Below are 21298 nucleotides of genomic sequence, written 5' to 3'. Positions count from 1 at the left end.
ATCCATGATTAACTCCATGAAATTATTAAATGGCCTCCAATGTTACCCAGCATTATATAAGATAGTGTCACAGTAATGGCATGGTACAGGATTAGTTAAAATAAACGGGCAGTTTATTACTATTAATACAATAAACGACCAAAACCCACTCATCAACCAAACCGAATGTAAGGTGAAAAACCAAATGGAGAAGCAAATAACAATTGAATAAACAGGTTGGATGCCAGTTAAACCAAATACCCTTGAATGGCGAAAATAAACCTGATAACCCATCAATGCATAAAATGTAGAGAAACGAATCCCAATCAGAATGAGTGAATAAGATAAAGAGATGGAATGGGGGGAGATAAGGTGGAAATTGAGAGAAAGACAGAAAGAAAGAGAGTGAGTAAGATAGTAAGAGGAAGAGCAAAAGAGATAGAGAAAATCAGCGGGAAAGAGTTTGAGGCTAAATATCTTAAAATGGTTGGTTAAATACCATAACCTCCATTTCCATACATTTACACCAACCAATCCAATGGTATTGTCCTGTGTCTTAAGTCCATGCCCTGTGGCTCAAGTAGCCGTTTGGTTGTCTTTTTGCAGCTGAATAGCACAGAGGTGTCCTGGAAGATGATTAATATGCAGAACTAAAGTGAACACTCTATTCAAATAATGTAACTATGACAGGTACTTCATATTGCACTGAAACCATGACCAGACTGCTGCACACATCACAAGGATCAATTAAAGACCAAACATGAATATACTACATTCATATATATTTGCACATAACTCGAAATTCACAAACAGCCTTAAATTCTCTCTGTGACAATTGGAGATGTTGTAGCAAACGACCAGGTGTTAGGAACGCGGGATATGGTAATTAGTTAAACAGTGGCCAGGATAGCACTGGGGGTGCATGGGAGTTGCCGTGACTACACGTAATGGAGGTCTTTTGGTGTGGGAAGATCAGAAAGGTCCTCTGATGAGGTGTAAATTTAAGGTTGTAGCCTTCACAATACAAGTTCAACACAAGTAAGGATGGTTCTTGTCGCAGCATCTGGAGGCCAAACATGTTTTGTATTTCCGGTTAGTGTGTGAATGTGTTCTCGTTTGGTCCTCGCTCTCAGGTGTGACAGGTTGAAAAAGGCCAGGTCATTGACTGCCAAGTCATGGATGGGTTGAAAATGAAGATGTGAGATGATGAAGATGCAAGCTTGTTTGCTTTTCTGAAAACTGGTGAGATACACACTGACATGCTTTTAGCACAGCACAGTCTCTGTGTGCCATATTTGGGGGTTTACTCCTGTGCCAGGCATTCTTGTGACCTCGGACAAAAAATATTCTTGTGATTACAGTAATAGACTTAGTATAGACTATGTCCTGTTCCTGCTCTGTTAGTGCATGAACACAATCTGTCTGTAGACAGACATTAACCCCCGAACCGGTCTCCTATTATCAGAGACGAACATGTCAACACAGCCTCATGCTCAGATAGCAGTACACCATTGAGAGGCCCATGTCATTGAGGAAAAACATGCTTGTATGCCGTCTACTGCGTAGTTGTCGGCTGCCAAGTCATAAGAATTTCGCTGCGCTGAAGAAATTTGGTGTATGCGATAATAAACACTTTGACTTTGAAAAGAATGGCTAAAAGCAAATGAAGGAGTTCTAAGTGCAGGCTTTGGGTAAAGTTCGAAATTGCATTGTATGGAAATGAGATGTCTCTTACCGTCACAGCATTTTAGATGAGTAATAATTGATGTGTCTGCGAGTGGCTAAGTGACTTGCCTCTTTTAAATCGTCTCCTTTCCTCCCATGGCATTTTTCATTCATTATGCGGAGGTGATTCAATTAAGGCCAGACAATTAGGCTACATTTCATCCAGCTGCTCTCACTAGGCCACTACTTTTGGGGCCAAAGCTTGGTTGAGTCATTTGCACCAGTCTGTACTGAATGCAGTGCCTTCTTTCCCTCCCCTCTAATAACTAGGCATGTCTGGTCCGCTGTCACCATTAGGGCTCTAACGGATGCTGTGGCTCTCTAGTTTCCCCAGGCTATGAACCTCTCAAGGTTACGGAGATGCTTGCCCATAGTGTGGCTTTCTCCCAGCACACCTGCCTGTATGGCTACATGCAGCTGTCAGACAGCTTGAACTCAGATAATTAGCCTTAGCCTTCCAGCGCCAAAACTGCAGATTTTTGACAGTGGTTGGGCCATAGTGGTATATCAGGCAGGGAGGTATTTATAAAGGTCAGATGTTTGTTCAGAACTTTCCTTCATCTCAGGGTTAAGACTAGATGTAGGCCTAGAAGTGAAAGCACCTCAGCTTTCAATGGATGTTTTTAGTTGTGTTTAGTTTTTATTAGCTGGAGGAGGTCAGATAACACTGCTAGATCCCCTTAGCTCAACGTGTCTAATCGTTAGTTTCTCATGAGACATTTCTTTTGTGTTCTGAAACTCCCTTCAGAAGTTGTCAGGACATAACCACTTCTCCACCAGTGCAGCTGTAACTGAGCGCAGTGTCAGGCTGATGAGGTGTAATGAAAGTGAGACTCCACAGCTTGTTTGATCCTCAGAGTTTCTCAGGTTGCTGCTCGTGGTTTCCAGTTCAGAAGTTTGATCTGAAACCCTGAAAGAAAACGAATCTGTCTAGCTCAGTTATTCAGCCCATCTTTTGATGAAATCTAGGCTAAGCTTCTTCCATGTCACATGTAGTTACTTGAGTCTTGATGTGGGGAAAAGTCACATTCATTGGGTACACAAATTAAACTTATTTTAATCCTGATGATGATGGGGGTGGTGCCAAGGCGCTATTGAACATGACATTTATTGGATGTGGGGAAGTCTGGAAGGCTAACCCCTACGAAGAGCCTGCTGCTTAGGCTGCATGTCTGAGAGGCAGTGCATTGTGGGCTTGCAATTACTGTTCCTCACACGTTCACATGATGACTTTTGGCTCGTTTGGCAGACACTCTCTCTGCAGACCTTCTGCAGTAAATTTCCACAGAGTTTCTGTGTTCAGTCCGGTCAGTAGCTGGTAGCGCAGGCAGCAGTGTGTCCTCAGAACATCCCAAGCTGCTCTCCTACACGGACTATTTGCAATCACATCTGGAGGCGGACTCCTCCCCTCCTCAAATTCGCCCGGAGGACAGTGGGAGAGAGTGGAATTGGCAAACCCCAAATAAGCCATTTTAGGCTTGACAAATACTTTGTCTTTATTTATTACTGGGTTGTATGAAATGTTATGATATTATTGTTCTTTTAATTATTTAAACATGGGAATTGTTCTGTATGAAAAGTAATAATAAACAGTAATGAACTGTACTGTCTTGTTGGGAAGTTAGGATGGTCTGAGAGCCAGTGTTGTTTTCTTCGGGCTCAAGAAGATTGCTTCCTGTGGATCACAGGCCCTAGTCCCGTGTTGTTTTGCGTTTGCTGTGTGCTGGTCAACAATGCTGATGCACTTGGACGTTTGCGTGCTTGGCCAAATATGTACTCCGCTGCCCCGTAGACCCACGCAAGCCTTCGGAGCTGGAGGGTGGAGGCATCGGGTAGTCGCCAGGGAGTTGTTGCTCCGTGCGTGTTCCGCCTGGGTCTGCCTTCTCATCGTGTGAGCTCAGCCCCGCATCACTTTGGGCCAAGAGTTCTCATTTCCCCCAGAGCTTCTGTCCAGATCGTGTCATCTGGTGGTTGAGTGCTGATTATGGCGCACAATGAGCACCAAAGGCCCAGTGGCTATGTGTGTGTGTGTGTGTGTGTGTGTGTCTGTCTGTCTGTCTGTCTGTCTGTCTGCCTGTGTGTGTGTCTGTCTGTCTGTCTGTCTGTCTGTTTGTGTGTGTGTGTCTGTCTGTCTGTCTGTGTGTGTGTGTGTGTGTGTACATGTAGCCTCTCATCTTCTTCTGTGATGGAATGAGAGGCTGTTAGGCATTTGCATGCTTTGCTAATGAAGGGGTGTGTGTGTGTGTGTGTGTGTGTGTGTGTGTGTGTCTCTGTGTGTGTGTGTGTGTGTGTGTGTGTGTGTGTCTCTCTGTGTGTGTGTGTGTGTGTGTGTGTGTGTGTGTGTGTGTGTGTGTTCATTCATTACTGTGAGAAGTGTGTGTCGGGACAAAACTGCATCGTGGTGTGTCTTAAAGGTCAACTTCTCATCCTATCAAACAAAGTGCCACAGCTGGTGTAGGGGAGCAGGATTTAGGCATGGCAGTTGTGTAGTTGCTTAATTATCAGGCAAATTCAGTCAGCTTCCAAAGACTGCTGCCAATGAGTTGTTGTCCTTTCCCCAACTGGCAAAGTGCTCTGGCTGAGTGCCACCACAACCCCAGTGTGTGTGTGTGTGTGTGTGTGTGTGTGTGTGTGCGTGCGTGTCTGTGTGTGTGTGTCTTAGGGGTGGGCGATATGACCAAAATCTTCTATCACGGTATTTGTAATTTTATATCACGGTTACGGTATATATCACGGTTTATTATACGTAGGGTGACCAGATTTGGGTTTTTGAAAAAGAGGACACTTCAGCGGTGGCGAAATGTGTCCACAGACATTTATTTATTGACCCTTAAGAACACTAAGGTGCAGAAACAATACTGCCTCAATAGGCTATTGGCCTAAGCAATAGAATCCATTGAATCTTTAAATAGTAAAATAAAAGCAAAGTGTATGTAAAAAAAAAAAAAGAAAAAGGAAAAATCTTTCTGTGGCATTTAGTCCAGTGCTTATGTTTCAGTGGTTCTTTAATGTACTTTCAGAAGATAACTCAAGTGTTACAACTTTCTTTTCAATGTGTGTCCATATGTTAACGCAATAATGATGAGATATTTTCTTTATATGGCCACGTATTAAAATAAAAAAATTAAGAAGTTGGCCATTACACATAGACATATATACATAGACGGTCCATTGACCGCCTCAGCCCGTTGCTGCGACGTGCTAACGTGATGACGAGGTGATGACTGGTCTGTAAACAGACGCAAGTAAATGATGGAGCTGCAGTTTTTCTGGATAAAAAGCACTATAGATAGCGTTTATATTTCTCAACCGATTTCACTGAGTCGTTTTTATATTCAATTCATTATGATCTACGTGGAGTAGCAAAAAAAGTTTTGTCTCCATATTACTTAGAATCTCGTTGGTTTGGCCGTAATCGCCGTTGACATACATACATGTATATGATAATCGCTGCTAGACGCTCACTGTTCTTGTGCTCTCACAGCTCATTCACTTTGAAATACTGAAAAATAAATGCCTACACTAGACACTTTTCAGTCCATATTTTTCAGTATATTGAATCTTGCCCAACAGTCGAGGATTACTCAACAAGTAGGCATGACAGTCCTTGCAGGTTATGTGCTTAAAATTTTTACTGGGTATTGTATTATACGGCTCTTCAGAATGTTCAAAAAAGTTCCGTTGATTTGAATGGGCCACCCCAACGTTCGCAGGTCTGTAATTTCTTTATTTTCACTGCTGCGAAAATGTAATGACCGCTGACCATCTTTCATATCATTCCGCAAGTAGTCCGGTCATTTAACGTAACGGGAAGTAATGGGTTGCTACGCAACACCTGAAACTTTAGAGTTCTATTTTATTTCTCAGCAGAAATCACAAAACGGCTACAAAATCGTTAAAGAGGTATTTTTGGAGGAATGTCTATTGTTTTGGTGAGTTACTGTATAATAAGAGGGATGAAGTATAGTTCGGAGGTCATTATCTAAAAATAAATCGATTGGATTTCAAAATAAGAGTATACCGCGGTTGAAACGGTATGGCCAAATCTCTCCCGGTAGACACATTTCTACCGTTGCACGGTATATACCGTCATACCGCCCAGCCCTAGTGTGTCTGTGTGTCTGTGTGTCTGTGTGTCTGTGTGTCTGTGTCTGTGTCTGTGTGTGTGTGTTTGTGTTTGTGTGTGTCTGTGTCTGTGTCTGTGTCTGTGTCTGTGTCTGTGTCTGTGTCTGTGTGTTTGTGTTTGTGTTTGTGTTTGTGTGTGCGTGTGCGTGTGCGTGTGCGTGTCTGTGTCTGTGTCTGTGTCTGTGTCTGTGTGTTTGTGTGTGTGTGTGTGTGTGTTTGTGTGTGTGCGCGTGCGTGTGCGTGTGCGTGTGTGTGTGTGTGTGTCTGTGTCTGTGTCTGTGTCTGTGTCTGTGTGTGTCTGTGTTAGGGATGGGCATAATTAATCGACGATCGATTAATTGATCATTAAGAATTTCCTCGATGAAATTATTTTTTCATCGATTAAAACTAATGCATGTTCTGTTGCGTAGTGTGCGTGTAATTTATTTATTTTAGGGCTGTCAAAGTTAACACGTTATTCTATGAGATTATTGTGGCCAAGATTAATGCAATAAAATATTTGAACGCAGTTAACGCAACTTTGTTTACTTCCAGTGCGCGTTGACCCATGGCACGAAACTGTCGCGTGTCTGCAAGTCAGTTAGATAGAAGAGACCGAGACGGTAGTTGAAGATAGAGAGAGCTGAGGGATTGTTGGGCGGAAAGTTTCTGTTTAAGAGGCAAAATGACAGAACAATCGACAAAACTAAAGTTGTATGTAGCATTTGTCAAGCTGAATGTAGCTATTACAGAAGCAGCTCGTCTTTAAGTTATCACCTTAATGCAAAGCACCCGACAGAAAGCAGTCCCAGGTTAGATGGTCGCCAACCCACACTCCACGACTTCTCTAGGAAATTAACTAGACCAGTCCGTGAAAAGGTTACCAACGCTGTAGCAGTTTAGGTTGCCGGTGACTGTCGGCCCATCAACATAGTTGAAGACGGTGGGTTGACTGAGGTGATTCGAATTGCTTCAGGGGACAATTCTTACGATTTACCGTCGAGGGGCACCATTGTGTCTCGCATATATTCCTTGTATGACGGTGAGAGAGCACGAAAAAAATACAATTGAACAACAGTGTCTAAAATACACGCTGTCTGAAGTGATTACTCGTTAATTTATAAGATTTAGTCTTGAGAAGAAAACAAACTTTTAATCACGATGAATCTAGATGAATGAATTTCAAAATGTGAGATTAATTAGTTAGAGAGAAAAAAAAAAGTTGTGTTTATGAGCACCGGCTTCTAGCTGTCGGCTCCGCTGCTTAAGAGTACAGCAGCGCATATTTTCAAGTGTAACCATTGAACGGATCCCGTTTAACTGCCACAAGAGTTGTCCATCTTGCAAGTTTAACTGCCACAAGAGTTGTTCATCTTGTAATAAAGATCTCAATGAGGAAACACGCTGTGTTTTTTTCTATTTTCACTGCATTTTAATATAGCCTATAAATAGTGAATTTTAATATAAAAATATTAATGATTAATCGAAAATCGATCGTTAATTCTCCCGACGATCGATTAAGACAATTTAATCGAATGCCCATCCCTAGTCTGTGTGTGTGTTTGTGTGTGTGTTTGTGTGTGTGCGCGTGTGTGTGCGTGTGTGTGTGTGTGTGTGTGTGTGTCTGTGTGCGCGTGTGTGTGTGCGCGTGTGTGTGTGTGTCTGTGTCTGTGTCTGTGTGTGTGTCTGTGTCTGTGTCTGTGTCTGTGTCTGTGTGTGCGTGTGCGTGTGTGTGTGTGTGTGTGTGCGTGCATTGTGTTTTGTTTCGGGGCAGGTGTTTGACAGGAACAGAGCACGAGTCTCCACAGGGACATGGCAACATGAGCAGAAAAGCAACGCAGAGACAATGGGGCCGAACAACATCATGTCTCACCAGGGCCTATTTAAAGAGCCGGAGGCAAACGCTCAAAGGGGAAGGAAATCGTCACTCCTGGGGGGGTTGGGGATGGTGTGTGTGTGTGTGTGTGTGTGTGTGTGTGTGTGTGTGTGTGTGTGTGTGTGTGTGTGTGTGTGTGTGTGTGTGTGTGTGTGTGTGTGTGTGTGTGGGGGGGGGGGATTGTTTAAGGGGAGATGCTGACTAAAGTAATTCACAGATGGCCTGCTTTATTTTTGAACTTTGTCCTAAAATATGTTCCTCTGCTGTTGAAAATAAAGAATGTGACTTTTAAGCTCATTCTCTCCGTGATTGAGACATAGCCTTGGCCTGCAAGATCCAAACTAACGGGGAGGAGCAGTCTGATAACGGCTCCCCACTGGTCAGTTCTAGAATTATGTCTGTGTAACTAAATCAGTCCTCCTATGGCTTGTGATGACATAGTGCCCGTCACCAGGACAACGTAAGGGCATCAAGGTCAACCTGTTTGTCAGTGGACTCTCTTCTCTCTCTCAGTATGGAATTGCACACAACGCCACCCCTCCAGCCATTGTTTGTCTTCAGCACATATTGATCAGGAGTGTTTGTTTAATTAAAATCTCTTATCAGCTTTTTTTTTTATGGGGCGTTTTCCTCTACCGTGTCACTGTGCTTTTCTTTGAGAAGTACAGCATTTAAATACCCCCCAGAGTGTTGCTGGCCATTACTCTTGAGCTTGGGTTGCTCAGCTGGCTTTTATGTGGCCACATTCACTCCTCACTTAAGAGAATTTGCTCGATTCTCCACTAAATGGGGGCCAGCGGTCAGCGGGGAGACCATTTATTCAGTTCGACATTTCTTTTGACAGGCTGGGTTCATGTTGGGTGAAGAACTCTACCCCCCCCCCCCCAGCAGTAGCTGCTCTGTCCCTGTTCTTCAGCATTGAGCAGGGAGTTGGTTTTCCTTGGCAACTCTGCAGTTTCACTGTGTGGACTCTTTCATAGATAGAGATAGAGTACTTTATCTATCAAATGTCAGTGTTGCAGCAATTCACACACATTACAAAAAACACACATCATTTACAAAAACACACAATGAGGAGACAGCACACAGAATTACAAAGGTATATTTAGGCAACACTGCTAGTACTACCACACTACCACTACTAAGGATGGTGGTTGGTGGAAGGTGGTTGTTTCCACAGCGTGCCACAAAGCAGTCCACCATTTCCCTGTCCACCAGTGACACAGCCCACCACTGCGATGTCATCTGAAAATGTCTGCAGATGACAGGACTTACAGTTGTGTTGTAAGTCTGAGGTGTACTGGGTGAAGAGGAAAGGTGAGAGGACCGTGCCCTGGGGTGTTCCTGTTCTGCTGACCACTTGCTCAGACACGCATCCCCTAACAAACTGTGGTCTGTCCGTCAGGTAGCCAATAATCCATGAGGTTGTGGAAGCGTCTACCTGCATGTTTTGAAGCTTCTCTGGCAGATTATCCTCGCAGTGCTGCCTGCTTTGTCCTGACGAGAGTGGGCTCGCTGAAGTTTCAACTCCAACCTCGGGGTGATACTGCACTGGGTCCAGAGAGGGTCACGTCATCTTTAAAAAGTGCCTGATGAAGCCCTGACTGCACGTTTGTGAGGTGACAGTTGCAGGTGTGTTATTGCGCTTCTGGGCCTCTGGGTGTCTGCATCCTTCCAGCGCTCTCATCCCTTCCTTCACTCCTCCATCCACCCCTGTCTTTCCATCCCGGGGCTTTTCCTGCGTGGGTGACACGCTTCGTCCCGCTGGGTGTCGGGAGCAGCCGCAGCAGCTTCCGTCCGGCCTGAGACTTCCTGGGAAGTGGTGCAGGATGACGGCCTGCGGTGACTGAAGTCAGTGGTGCAGAGATGATCATGCTTGACAGTCTCAAACTTGGGACATGCGATTCCTGTGACTCCAATGGGGTCACTTTTATATTTTTTTGGCAGCGACACAAAGAATAGAAGTCCACATTAAGAGGCCTTGGAGCTGAGGAAAATGTCATTCTGGGATGGAAAGAAATGAGAGAGAGAGAGAGAGAGAGAGAGAGAGAGAGAGATTAAGGGAGACAACTTGAAATATATGATGAAAGAGAACAGGAAGGTCAAGATGGACCTGTTCTCCCTCTCCTACACAGAACCACACATGCACAGAATATGGGCTTTTCTCTGGCAGGGAGTGGCCTCCAGGTCTGCAGCCTAATTGGATTACTCAGGCTTACATCAGTCAGACCGGGGCCTTTCGCTTTGAGCTGGGCAGGCGCCAGAACCTTACCCAATCTGACCAGTTCCCCCTTCACTGATCATGACCACCTTTGGTGCTGTGGACCTGAGTGAGAGCTCGGTGAATGCCATAATATTGGGATGATTTTAACTCCCCTCCCAGGCCTATGGTTTCAACAGAGGAATGGAAAATGTGATGTTTAATAATCAGATGATGTCCTAGACTGGGTTTTGGTTTTGGAATGGGTTTATTCAAGCTATATAGTAGTCTGTGTAAGGTAAGGGATTCTAGGTAAACACTAGCACACACTGTAAAAGGTCAAACACGACCCTACAGGACTCTGGGTAGCCAAAATAGTTTGCCTGCTCTGCAGCAATAACTGCAGTTGTGAACTGGAAAGTCATTTCACTAGGCAACCTCTTCGTCTGAGTACCGTGTGAATCAATTTACTCTGTCCCTTTTCATCCTTATTTTTGGATGTTGGTGTGTGTGTGTGTGTGTGTGTGTGTGTGTGTGTGTGTGTGTGTGTGTGTGTGTGTTGGGGTGGGCTGTAACCCGATTAGGCCCTAACTAGGTACAGTGTTTCTGTCCCCTCCCTCACGTTCAGACTATAATGCTGTTTTTATAGGTGTTCCATTTCTGTGATCATGACATCATGTTTCTGAGGATGAAACCCTACTTTGTTCCTCTTCACTGCCATGCCTCCTTGTGTGTGTGTGTGTGCGCGTGCGTGTGTGTGTGTGTGTGCGCGCGTGTGTGTGTGTGTGTGTGTGTGTGTGCGCGTGTGTGCGGGCTGTTCTGGCTTCCAGCTTATCAGCCCAAGAATCTGCCCTCGAACCAAAACACAAAATGAAAACTGAATTAAATCACGCATGACAAAACTCTCATTTGGTGGTACTCAAGCCCCATAAGGTCCCGGTTACACGAGTGAAATGTCCAGATTGGGCTGTTCTCTGACCTGTGAAGCCCCATGAGGTCCCAGTTACACGAGTGAAATGTCCAGATTGGGCTGTTCTCTGACCTGTGAAGGCCGTGTGGGCCCGGGTCAGTCATGGCCAATCAAGAGCACAGAGAGTTATCTGTCATTTGCTTGCACGTGCCTTAAACATATTTCCTGCAGCAGCCGTTCTAAAACACACACATATATTATCCACCCACACAGGCACGCGTGTGTGCATGCACTTCACTCAAAACACTCACACACACACACACACACACACACACACACACACAGACACAGACACACACTCACACACACACACACACACACACACACAGGGTCACCTCGTGTGGCTTCAACACTGTGGCCCTGCCTGCCTGCCTGCCTGCCTGCCTGCCTGCCGGGAGCAAACATGGTGGCCTCTTGTTTGAGCGATCAATAGAACATGTGAGGGGCGCAGTGAGATTAAAGAGCGGCTAATTAAACAAACATATTGAGCTCCATATGCCTGCTCTTCCTGGTGACAGCAGGCCACACAAGACCCACGCAGGGAGCTCTCTCTCTCTCTCTCTTTTTTTCTCTCTCTCTCTCTCTCTCTCTCTCTCTCTCTCTTTTATTCTCTTTCTGTCTCCCTCCATCTCTCTCTCTCTCTCTCTTTCTTTATATCTCTCTTATTGGGTGTCTGTCTTCCCCCCCTGGGTTGTTTCTCAGTGTGGAATGACAAGCAAGTTTCTCCTGGCTCAAAAATTGGGGCGCAGTATAGCAGTTTTTAGAAAAGTTGGACGAGATCAGAGCACAGTTTTGTCTGAGTGTACACGCATCAAACCAGGCAACCGGGAGCGCAACAGACCTGTTTTATCCAGTACTGAATATAGAGAGTAACGCCACTCCGGTTGACTTCAATGGAGTTTGTTTTTCCCAGTATGGCAGCGCATACAGCAGCTCAAAAGTTCCCAACATCGGTGTCAATCAATGCAGCCCTCTCTGTTTTAGTGGAAAACTTCTGGATTTTTCAACCTGGGCCCCAATTTTTAGATCTTTTTGGGACCAAACTTTTACTAAGGATAGTTAATGATCGAAATCGGTCCTGTATTGAGTTAAAAACCGGCATTGACTGCACCTGCCTTAGTCACTGATAAGAAACTAGAAATTGATTGTTTGTACAGTTAGTGTTTTACCTGTGTCGATCATTTACAGAGCCAGAACTGTGCCCAAACACTGGACCCTTTTTTTGAGCACACTCACTAAATGGACAGCTAGAGATGTGTCTGTCTATGTTTGTGTGCGCATTTTCCTGTACACCTCTGTGTGTGTGTGTGTGTGTGTGTGTGAGTGTGAGTGTGAGTGTGTGTGCGTGTCTGTCTATGTCTGTGTGCGCATTTTCCTGTACACCTCTGTGTGTGTGTGTGTGTGTGTGTGTGTGTGTGTACACACTTTACAGCATGCAACAGTGCCAGCTCCTGCTGCCTGAGGTGATTTGGCACCGCTGGAAAGCACCGCTTGATTATTTGATTGAAGAGTGCTAAATGGGGCCGGGCGATTGGCCGCCTCGCAGGCCTTGAGAATCAGAATCAGAATCAGAATCAGAATCAGAATCATCTTTATTGGCCAAGTACATTTACACATACAAGGGATTTGTCCTGGGTGTAATTGCTCTCAATGTACTTAAACTGAAAAATATGCATGCAACAGTTTAGGATAATAAATAAATATAATATATGATATAATAATAATAATGTGATAAAGAATGTGACTGGATGGAGACTGTGGGAATGGCTCCCATCTTTACCAGCCAATAAACCCAGCCTCCGCAACGCAGCCGCGTGGAGCCAGCGTGAATGATGACATCGCAGTGATGTATTAGAGTCCCGGCCTTTGAATGGCAAATTATTTATTGATGTCATGATGCCTCAGTATCGAGAGCCTCGCTTATGCGCTTCTGAGCCGCAATGACACTCCCGCTGTCGCCCTGCTCTCCTCCTTCGCACTTACGCCGCTGCTGTTTAATTTATGCTATGAGAACAAACATATTGTGATCATGTGTTGGGATCTATCGCCCAGTCCTAGTACATGGTCAGATGAACACATGTGTGTGTCTTTCCCATTAGCCATCCAGGATCTCACGTCTGCTTTAATGACGGTGATGGTGATGGTGATGGTGATGGTGAGGCCGTTTGAAAAGAATCTCTGCTTGGTGCACTCAGTGCCCAGGGATGAGCATAGACTCTGGCCCTGGATGCTTAGAGAAGTTCTCTAGTTTGACTCTCCTGGAGTTAAGATCTCAATGCTGGTAGGGCAGATTTCAATGGATGATTGTCTGTGCGCTGTTGAGATGGATGCAGCTGTCTGCACTCATTGTAGACAGAGCCGGATGGGAGAGACGAGGAGCTATAATATTTTATGGGGGAGTCGGGTGATGGAAGGGCTTAGGGTGTGCCCTCCTGTACTCCATTGACTTGGGCCCGCTCCAGGAGAGGAAGGGCAATAACCGTAAGCTTGAGCATGGAGCCCGAGTTATGCGGAAAGGAGTGAGTTATCTGAGGGGCATTCGAGGACACTTCCTGCAAACTCATAGTCCTGGAGCCACTCGTTAGGCCTATTAATCAGGGATTACAAAAACTCAGGAAATTGGAAATGGCACATACAGTAGGTTATGTTTTATTGGCGAATGTGGTAACATGCAATTAAGTTGATTTTGCGCTGCCTAGTGAAATATGACATAGGCTAATGCTGTTTATTTCAGGCTTTGTGAAAATACAGCAAAATGCAGCTCATAATCCATGGCGCTTCATGGAATGATCAGGGGATATAGTTTCCACCGGGTTAGACAGTGACTCCACAAATATGTGTGTGTGTGTGTGTGTGTGTGTGTGTGTGTGTGTGTGTGTGTGTGTGTGTGTGTGCTTGCCTCTGTTGGACCCACACACTCCCCACTTGACATGGGGCTCTTGTGTCACAGGGAAATTGTGTTAATATGGGATTAGGCTTTGAAATCAGTAAACAGGCTTAACAACCATCACCACGAGTGTCGATGAACAAAAGGGATAAACATGCAGAGGATTCTCCATTCACGCAGGACTACCCCCCCCCCCCCCCCGCCTACACACACACTCATACAATAATATGGTTACATGTAGCTTATATTTAGTCATAACCTCATGTAGCTTATATTTAGTCATAACCTCATGTAGCTTATGTTTAGTCATAACCTTGGCCAGTTGGACTATAGCTGGGACACTCAGGCAGAGACAGAGACAGGAAATGTGTACGTGTGTGTGTGTGTGTGTGTGTGTGTGTGTGTGTGTGTGTGAGTGTGAGTGTGAGTGTGTGAGTGTGAGTGTGAGTGTGAGTGTGAGTGTGAGTGTGAGTGTGAGTGTGAGTGTGAGTGTGAGTGTGAGTGTGTGTGTGTGTGCATCTGAAGGACATGTTGGTAGGGAAAGGGATAATATCAGTGGTGCCTGCTGTTTTTGTTCCAGTGGTATGCTTTTACGGCATATCTCTATATTGCTGTCTGTTACCATTAGAGACAGTTTTCCCTGAGTTAAGACTTCCTCAGTATGCTCTCTCTCTCTCTCTCTCTCTCTCTCTCTCTCTTTCTTTCTCTCTCACACACACACAGCCCTACAAACTCAAACACACACTCTCTCCTCCCCCTCTTCCTCACTTGCTGTCAGTCTCTCTCTTTCTCTCTCCCTCTATTTCTCTCTCTCCCTCTCTCCCTCTCTCTCTCTCTCTCTTTCTCTCTCCCTCTATTTCTCTCAGGAAAAGGGGATGTTGTGAGGGAAGAGGGGAGCTGACATGCTGTACTTCCTCCCATTCATGCTATGAGAATCATGGCTGCTGATCTCACCCCTTACACAGCATGCTCCCCCGTGCACTGCCTAGCATCGGAGAAACACACACACACACACACACACACACACACACACACACACACACACACACACACACACACACACACACACAAACACATACATACACACACACACACATGCCCTGGCTCACACACATGCACACACATTTCTCTCGCAAGTTCAAACACACAAATATTTGCCACTTTTTACCAATCCACAGACATCTTTGTGTCATGTGTTTGGTGCTGCCTCAAGGGAAACGGAGTGGCATGGGTGTTGCCAGGGCAACTATTCGTTGCCTTAGTGGAGCGGTTCTGTCCAAGCAGTTCTCTGAGCATCTGACCGTTTGTTATAGACCTCTTTGCAGTCCAGTAGCCATGTTGCAGCCTGTGACTGATTTGTGAGTGGCTGTGACATGTGCACTTGACTCCCTGCCGGTCTGGGTGGAGTTTTAACCCTTAAAGTACAGGCCTCTGCTCCCCTGCCTTTCCGTGACACCAGCGCCATGCTTCGCTTTCTCAACCAGCGGAGCTCAGCTCAAGTGCAATGAGGTCACCTCTGCTGGGGTGTGGCCCTGTCTCATTTGATTAAACAGATTTGTTTTTGGGGTGTGTGTGTCTGCAACGAGGAGGCAAGTGAGCATACACACACGCACGCACACACACACACACACACACACACACACACACACACACACACACACAGACAGACCCATGCGTAAAGTATGATCACACACACACACACACACATACACAGACCCATGAACGTATACGTTTTCTTCCAGTGTAAGTGCGTATGACACTATGTGAAAACACACACGCAACACACATACTGTATATATATACACACATACACACTTCATAATGAATATGCACACATAAATACATGGTCTTGGCTTTACACACACACTTAGACACACCGACACACATATTACAAACAGGATATTTATAGAACATGGAATTACTACTGTTGTTCCACAGGCTTTTTCATAACCTCTGGCTGATTGCTGGGTTAATTATGGGTGGCTGTAGTGCGGGCTTTTAGCTGAAATCGATAATGCCCACCACACCACTCTAATTAATTCTTGATAGTTGTGTGCTCATTGAAAATTAAATTCACAATTTTACAGCTCCATTAAACGGCAGCATAATGAAAAAGCATCCATAAAGCAAAGGGCCTAATTGTTTTATGGGGAAAAGGTGCTCCGTGTACATTGCTGTAAAGCATTCTTACTGATAAATCAATGCTAAAGCAGACAGCTTTGGAGTGGACTTCCAGTTTGTGGAAGTGCACTGTTTTATAAAGAGGAGGCTGAAGTTCTAGCGCTGCAATGAAGCTCCTAAGAGCTCTTAAGAGCTCATCAATCTATTCTTTAGTGGCACTGAAATATTTGTATCCACAGTTACTTAGAGCCAATTCGCTTTTTGACTTACCTTGTCATGTTGAATCACCACAAACCAAATACCTGCTGAAATATAGGCTTTGATTAATACACAGGGAACTGGTACCTCTTGTTATCTGCCGACTTCGAGCTGGATTACAGTTAGCCGTGAAGTTCGATACAGAGCATTTGCAGTAGCCATATTGGCTATTCTGGAAATGAGAAAAACAAAAGAATGACTTTGTCTATCAAAAAGTTTCGTACACGCCAGGATTACGGCATTTAGGATGGACCTGTGAGCGTTGGATGGCGTCAATATCTCGTAAACTGTAGGACAAGATATACTGTATGCTGAAATTTAACGCAAGTTGTCTGATCACCACGATGTGTCTGACAATCAAAAATAGATTTTCGATTCATTGATTCATTCAGACTGAAGCTTTGTGGAGAATGAAAGGTGACTGGATAAAGTCTGGCTGTGTCATCATCATTTTCAAAAGGTTACATATTTGCCTATGTACATGGCGATGTAAAGATTGTTATGCAAACGAAAGTCCATTAGTTCCTGTGGAAACATTCATGATATTCAATTTTTTCACTTCAATTTTTTGATCTTCAGTTTTTTTTCGATCCAGAATTTGCCTTGAGTACAAAAAACACCAAATTGGTTAACAGACCATTCTCTTCAATCTAGTTGCTTGACTATGATAGTCAATTTCTGTCATTATGAAATATAAACGACTTAGTTATTATGTTATTAATAATGCTGTTTTGTTATGCTAAAAAAATATGGTTAGTCTATAAACCTACTACATCTAAGAGTTGGAAGGTTTATTAAACATATACACACACTATATCAATAGATAATAGTGTCTAATTGGCTTTTACTTTTAATATAAACACTGTGCTTCAACCAATACCTAAAGGTACAGTGTCTAGTTTTTAGTGGCATCTAGTGGTGAGGTTGCTGAATTGCAACCAGCTGAATACGAAAACATGAAAAAAGCCTTTATTGTCATTGTATTTGCATACACAAAATCTGGAATACCCTTCCCTTTACAAGCATGAGTACCTATGGTGGCCGTCAAATGCCATAAAAACGTGAAAAAAGTGTCTTTAGTTTGTCCGTTCTGGGTTGCTGTAGAAACATGGCGGCGCAAGAGGACCCACTCCCTAGGTAAATACGAAGGAGGAAATACGAATGCTAAAGAAAACACAATGTAACAGTTAATTACACACTAATGAAAATATAATCATGAATACTGTATTCCATTTCTATTAATAGATGCCACTAAAAACTACACACCGTACCTTTCAGAAATTGCCTACACATCATCATTATCAGTTTGATATGAAAACTTTATCTCCCTCCCATTCTACCTTTTGTAGAGCCGTTATATATAGTCCATTATAGTGCTGCTCAGTCATTTGACATATAAATAGAGATTGCTTCAGCGTTGAGTTCATTCCATGATGACACAGACACGTGAGAGCTAAACGCTATTGTTTATTTGTTTATTGTTATTGCTGCATCTGCATTGGCCGCATCCTCAAACATGTCAGGCACTCCTTTTGAGGCCACCTGTAAAGAAATGCAGTTCCTTGCATTGAACACTAGAGGGCATATTCTGTGTATTCTGTTAAGAACACCAAACATAACTGTGTGGAAACAAGGTGTTGGACCTGCTAGATACCTGCCTGCAACCTGCTGGGTAGTGGTCCGAAGCAATACAAATAGACACACACACACACACACACACACACACACACACACGTGCGCTTTTGATGACACTTTGGCCTCTTTTTTTATTTTCTAGTCTCAGCTGTTCTAGGCAGTGTTGTTGAAATGTAATACAGATGTCGAAGCCACAGGGGTAGTATGTGTAGTATTGTAGGAGTAAATGTTAATGCTATCAATTCATGGTTGGTTATGAACAGAAATCAAAAGATACAGTGAATAAGATTAAGGCAAAATGTGTAACTTTGTGTGTATGTATTGTTATGTCTCCATTTACGCAACTGTAACATGGAAGTCGAACAGTGTCAGGCTGACGATGTAAATTAAGAGTGAGACTCCATGGCATGTTTAATCGTGAAAGTAACCCAGAAATCTTGCTTGTTTGATTCTGTTTGATTTCATTTTTCCCCCCACACAAAACATGCAAATCAGAATTTAGCCTACCCATCAGCGTTGAGGTCTTAAACGAATGCTGTCTTATCAGCAACAGAATGGCCTCCCATATACAGTTCCCCTCATTGAGTTTACTGTTCTACGGCCCGTGTGTGAAGCATCAGACTTGTTCTCAGTGCACTGGTGGAGGACTGCCTGACGGTTCAGCTGGAGGGAGGGAGGCCTGTGGAAACAGCACCCCATTGAGCTCACTCATTAGCACAGAGTGTGCACTCGCCCGTCTCCTCGCGGGGGCCAAGGACTTTGGAGAGTCGCTGAGCATGAAATCTCATCTTGTCTGGATTGTGTAAGAAGAACTAACAAGGTCCCTCAGCAACGTACCGGGTCTCCTCCGAGCGCCTAATCACCATAGGAACAGCCTTGCTTTCAGATGTATGTTGACTTGGTATTGTTTTAGTACCTTGGGGGAAAGAACTTTAACATTCCTGCTCACTATCATGTTGAGTAGCGCAATGGTAGCCTAATCTGACCACTAGGTGGCAGCAGAGTTTCAGTGTTCTGCACCCACAGCTCAGCTGCCTGTCTGCCAGTCTCCCCCTGTGGCCCTGCACTTGGCTTTAAGTTTTACCTTTTATAGGCAACTGACCGCGGGATTTATGGGCATATTTATCTGCAGTGCAGTTCTGGTTTACATGTCTATTTTTCATCCCTAACAAGGTCTCCACTCCTGCCTTGCGCCCCGTTCTCACGGCCCTGAGATCTCTTGCCCATGTCAGGTTTTAGGAGCAGCTTCCCTCAGCTCTGCTTTAGCACTCCGACCACAGCCATCACTCAGCCCACCACACCAGGGGAGCCTGTCTGGAACCGCTCCTAAAGCTACAATTCCATCACGGCTCTCTTTTATTTTTTAAGTATTTTGTTTTTTTGGGGGAGCTGTACAGTTTTTACTGATACTTTGGAGAGGTGAGATTTGAGGGATATAGGCTTTGCTTCTGGTTTTAATATGTGGCTGTTGTTTTCAAAAACACAAAACTTAGGCAGAGCTTATAACAGTGATCATTCAGGAGGCGTGAGAGAAAAGACAATTTCTAAAAAAAACAATAATTTCTTACATGCATTTAGTTTTCTGATTATGACGCATGTCAAACCAATCCATAAAAAACACAACAACTACAGTTTGTAGTGTGCATAGGCATACTGGTAAACATGGTCTCTTCATAGCTTTTTCAAACTGGGATTGTTATGGTTGAAAATGTTTTGTTTGTCAAAAAAACTCTCAGAACACCAAGCCTTCCTCACGTCTGTTGTCACCTCTTCTTAGGGGGGTACGGATGAGTAAAGAATGTTCCACAGATGGGTGGCGAGGTGGGGGTGGGGGGTTGAGTTGGTGGCACCCCACAGCGCCTTGTAAGGCTGATGAAGTGCCTGCTACAGCCTGTTTCAGAAGAGCACACTGCCAGGCAGAGTTCACAGCGGATCTGACCCCAGGCGTGGTGTGGTTTTCTGCTGCAGTCCTTGTTGGTGGGAGACAGTTCACCAGGTGTTCCAACAATTCACCAGCATGGCAGCTCAACCGTAAAGGGGCTGTGAGGTCTCGTCTGCTTGGAGAGGAAGGAAGCTTCTCACATATTCTCTCATTAGGATTCACAGACATGCTTCCACAGCACACACAGAGATGAGATAGGGAGTGTGTGTGTGTGTGTGTGTGTGTGTGTGTGTGTGTGTGTGTGTGTGTGGTTATAGTGGAGGTCTGTAAATGGATGATTGTCCTTAGAGTCCCCCTGCTCTCTCTCCCACCTCCCTCTGTGTGCATTGCATAACTCTGCAGTTTGCAGTCTAGGGATATGCTCTTGAATAATAAACAAGCACATAGTCTGAGCCTGTGATGCCAGCCAAGTGGCTATTCTTCATGTGCCTCTGCTGTGCTGTAGCACCCCCTAGAGGGATGGGGGACTCTGTGCAGATCCAATGCCCTAGCACTAATAAGACAGCAACCCTGAGATTTGGTTCAGGCATCAGTTTTACACTGATTTAAGCATGTTGCCTGTAGGCCTATTACCCCCTAGTAGCTCAACCAAGCACTGCCAGTTTGTTTATTGCGTGGTTACAAACGGATCGTGGTGGTGGTTTTATGGAATCCCTTTTCACTTGTTCTGGAAGCATTAACGTCAATGACAAAAATGTAGTGTCAAAATTACACGTGTAGGCTCTGTGTGATATGATTGGACTGTTGAATTGGGCAACTCTTCCCCTCCTGTAATTAAGTTCAAATGCGTGTAATTTTCCGAAACCGTCTCACAAATTTAAACCCAGCCCTACGGAAGCTGGAATACCGGGGGCGGCGGTCTTCTACCAATACTGAGCAAAGGGAGATAGACGGCACAAAGCGCTCGCCTTTCCTTTGTCTTTAGTTTGCAAAAGGCAAAAAGAGAGACAGCTTTGCTACAACGACCATATCTCAAAAAGTCTGGATATCCTTATCAAATTCCTGTCTCGCAGAATGAGATTCAAAAGGAACGGCTCCTACACTTTGAATAGGTAAGCGGCTTCTAAATATTGACTAATGTGCTCTGTCTTTGACGGAGCAGCAGCCGTAAGGTAATGTTTGAACTTTTGTCTCTTTAAACATTTATTCAGTACTAGTTACTGTTACTCTCGCATCATCATTGATTGGGGCTGAGGGTCTCAGATGCCGCACTGTCTTGAAACATGAATCGGTCGGTTAAAAAATGTCTTATTTAATTGCTGAAAATACTATATTTGGATATAAGAACCACGTCTGGTTTTGAGCACAGATGTTGAGATCATCGTTGCGCTCATACATAATCGTACTCTGTTACACCGTGGCAGGAAGATGCGTCATATTCAGCGAAAAATGTAGCATTTTTTTTTTTTTGCGATTGTTGAGTCAAGTAGTGATGGTCAATTTGTATATTGTAATCGATTATTAATGTTATTTGTGTTTTTAAATGTGCAGTACTTTAGAATCTGTAATTGTTTGCATCTCCCTCAGTCTGTATCATAATTTGATTGGAAGCACAAACTATGAATCCTGGCCATGTAATTGACCATGTGATGTAGGTTAGT

General features: G+C 44.3%; 1 protein-coding gene across 2 annotated transcripts in view; it reads left to right on the top strand.

The window, feature by feature from the left end:
- The window catches only part of LOC105904770 (MOB kinase activator 2-like), a 51092-nt gene that overhangs the window by 1226 nt on the left and 28568 nt on the right, over positions 1–21298 (top strand). The window contains exon 1 of one of the 2 annotated variants that reach the window (XM_012832704.3): positions 20408–20749. The exons of the other annotated variant lie outside the window; for it this stretch is intronic. Coding sequence (XP_012688158.1) covers positions 20712–20749 — 38 coding nt within the window. The 5' untranslated portion in view covers positions 20408–20711. Of the gene's footprint in view, positions 1–20407; positions 20750–21298 lie in introns of those variants that run through there. 2 annotated transcript variants of the gene reach the window in all.

Source organism: Clupea harengus, chromosome 3 (assembly GCF_900700415.2).
Source record: "Clupea harengus chromosome 3, Ch_v2.0.2, whole genome shotgun sequence".
Taxonomy (NCBI): Eukaryota; Metazoa; Chordata; class Actinopteri; order Clupeiformes; family Clupeidae; genus Clupea; species Clupea harengus.
Note: the sequence above shows the minus strand (reverse complement) of the source record. Positions and strands in the feature narration are given on the sequence as shown.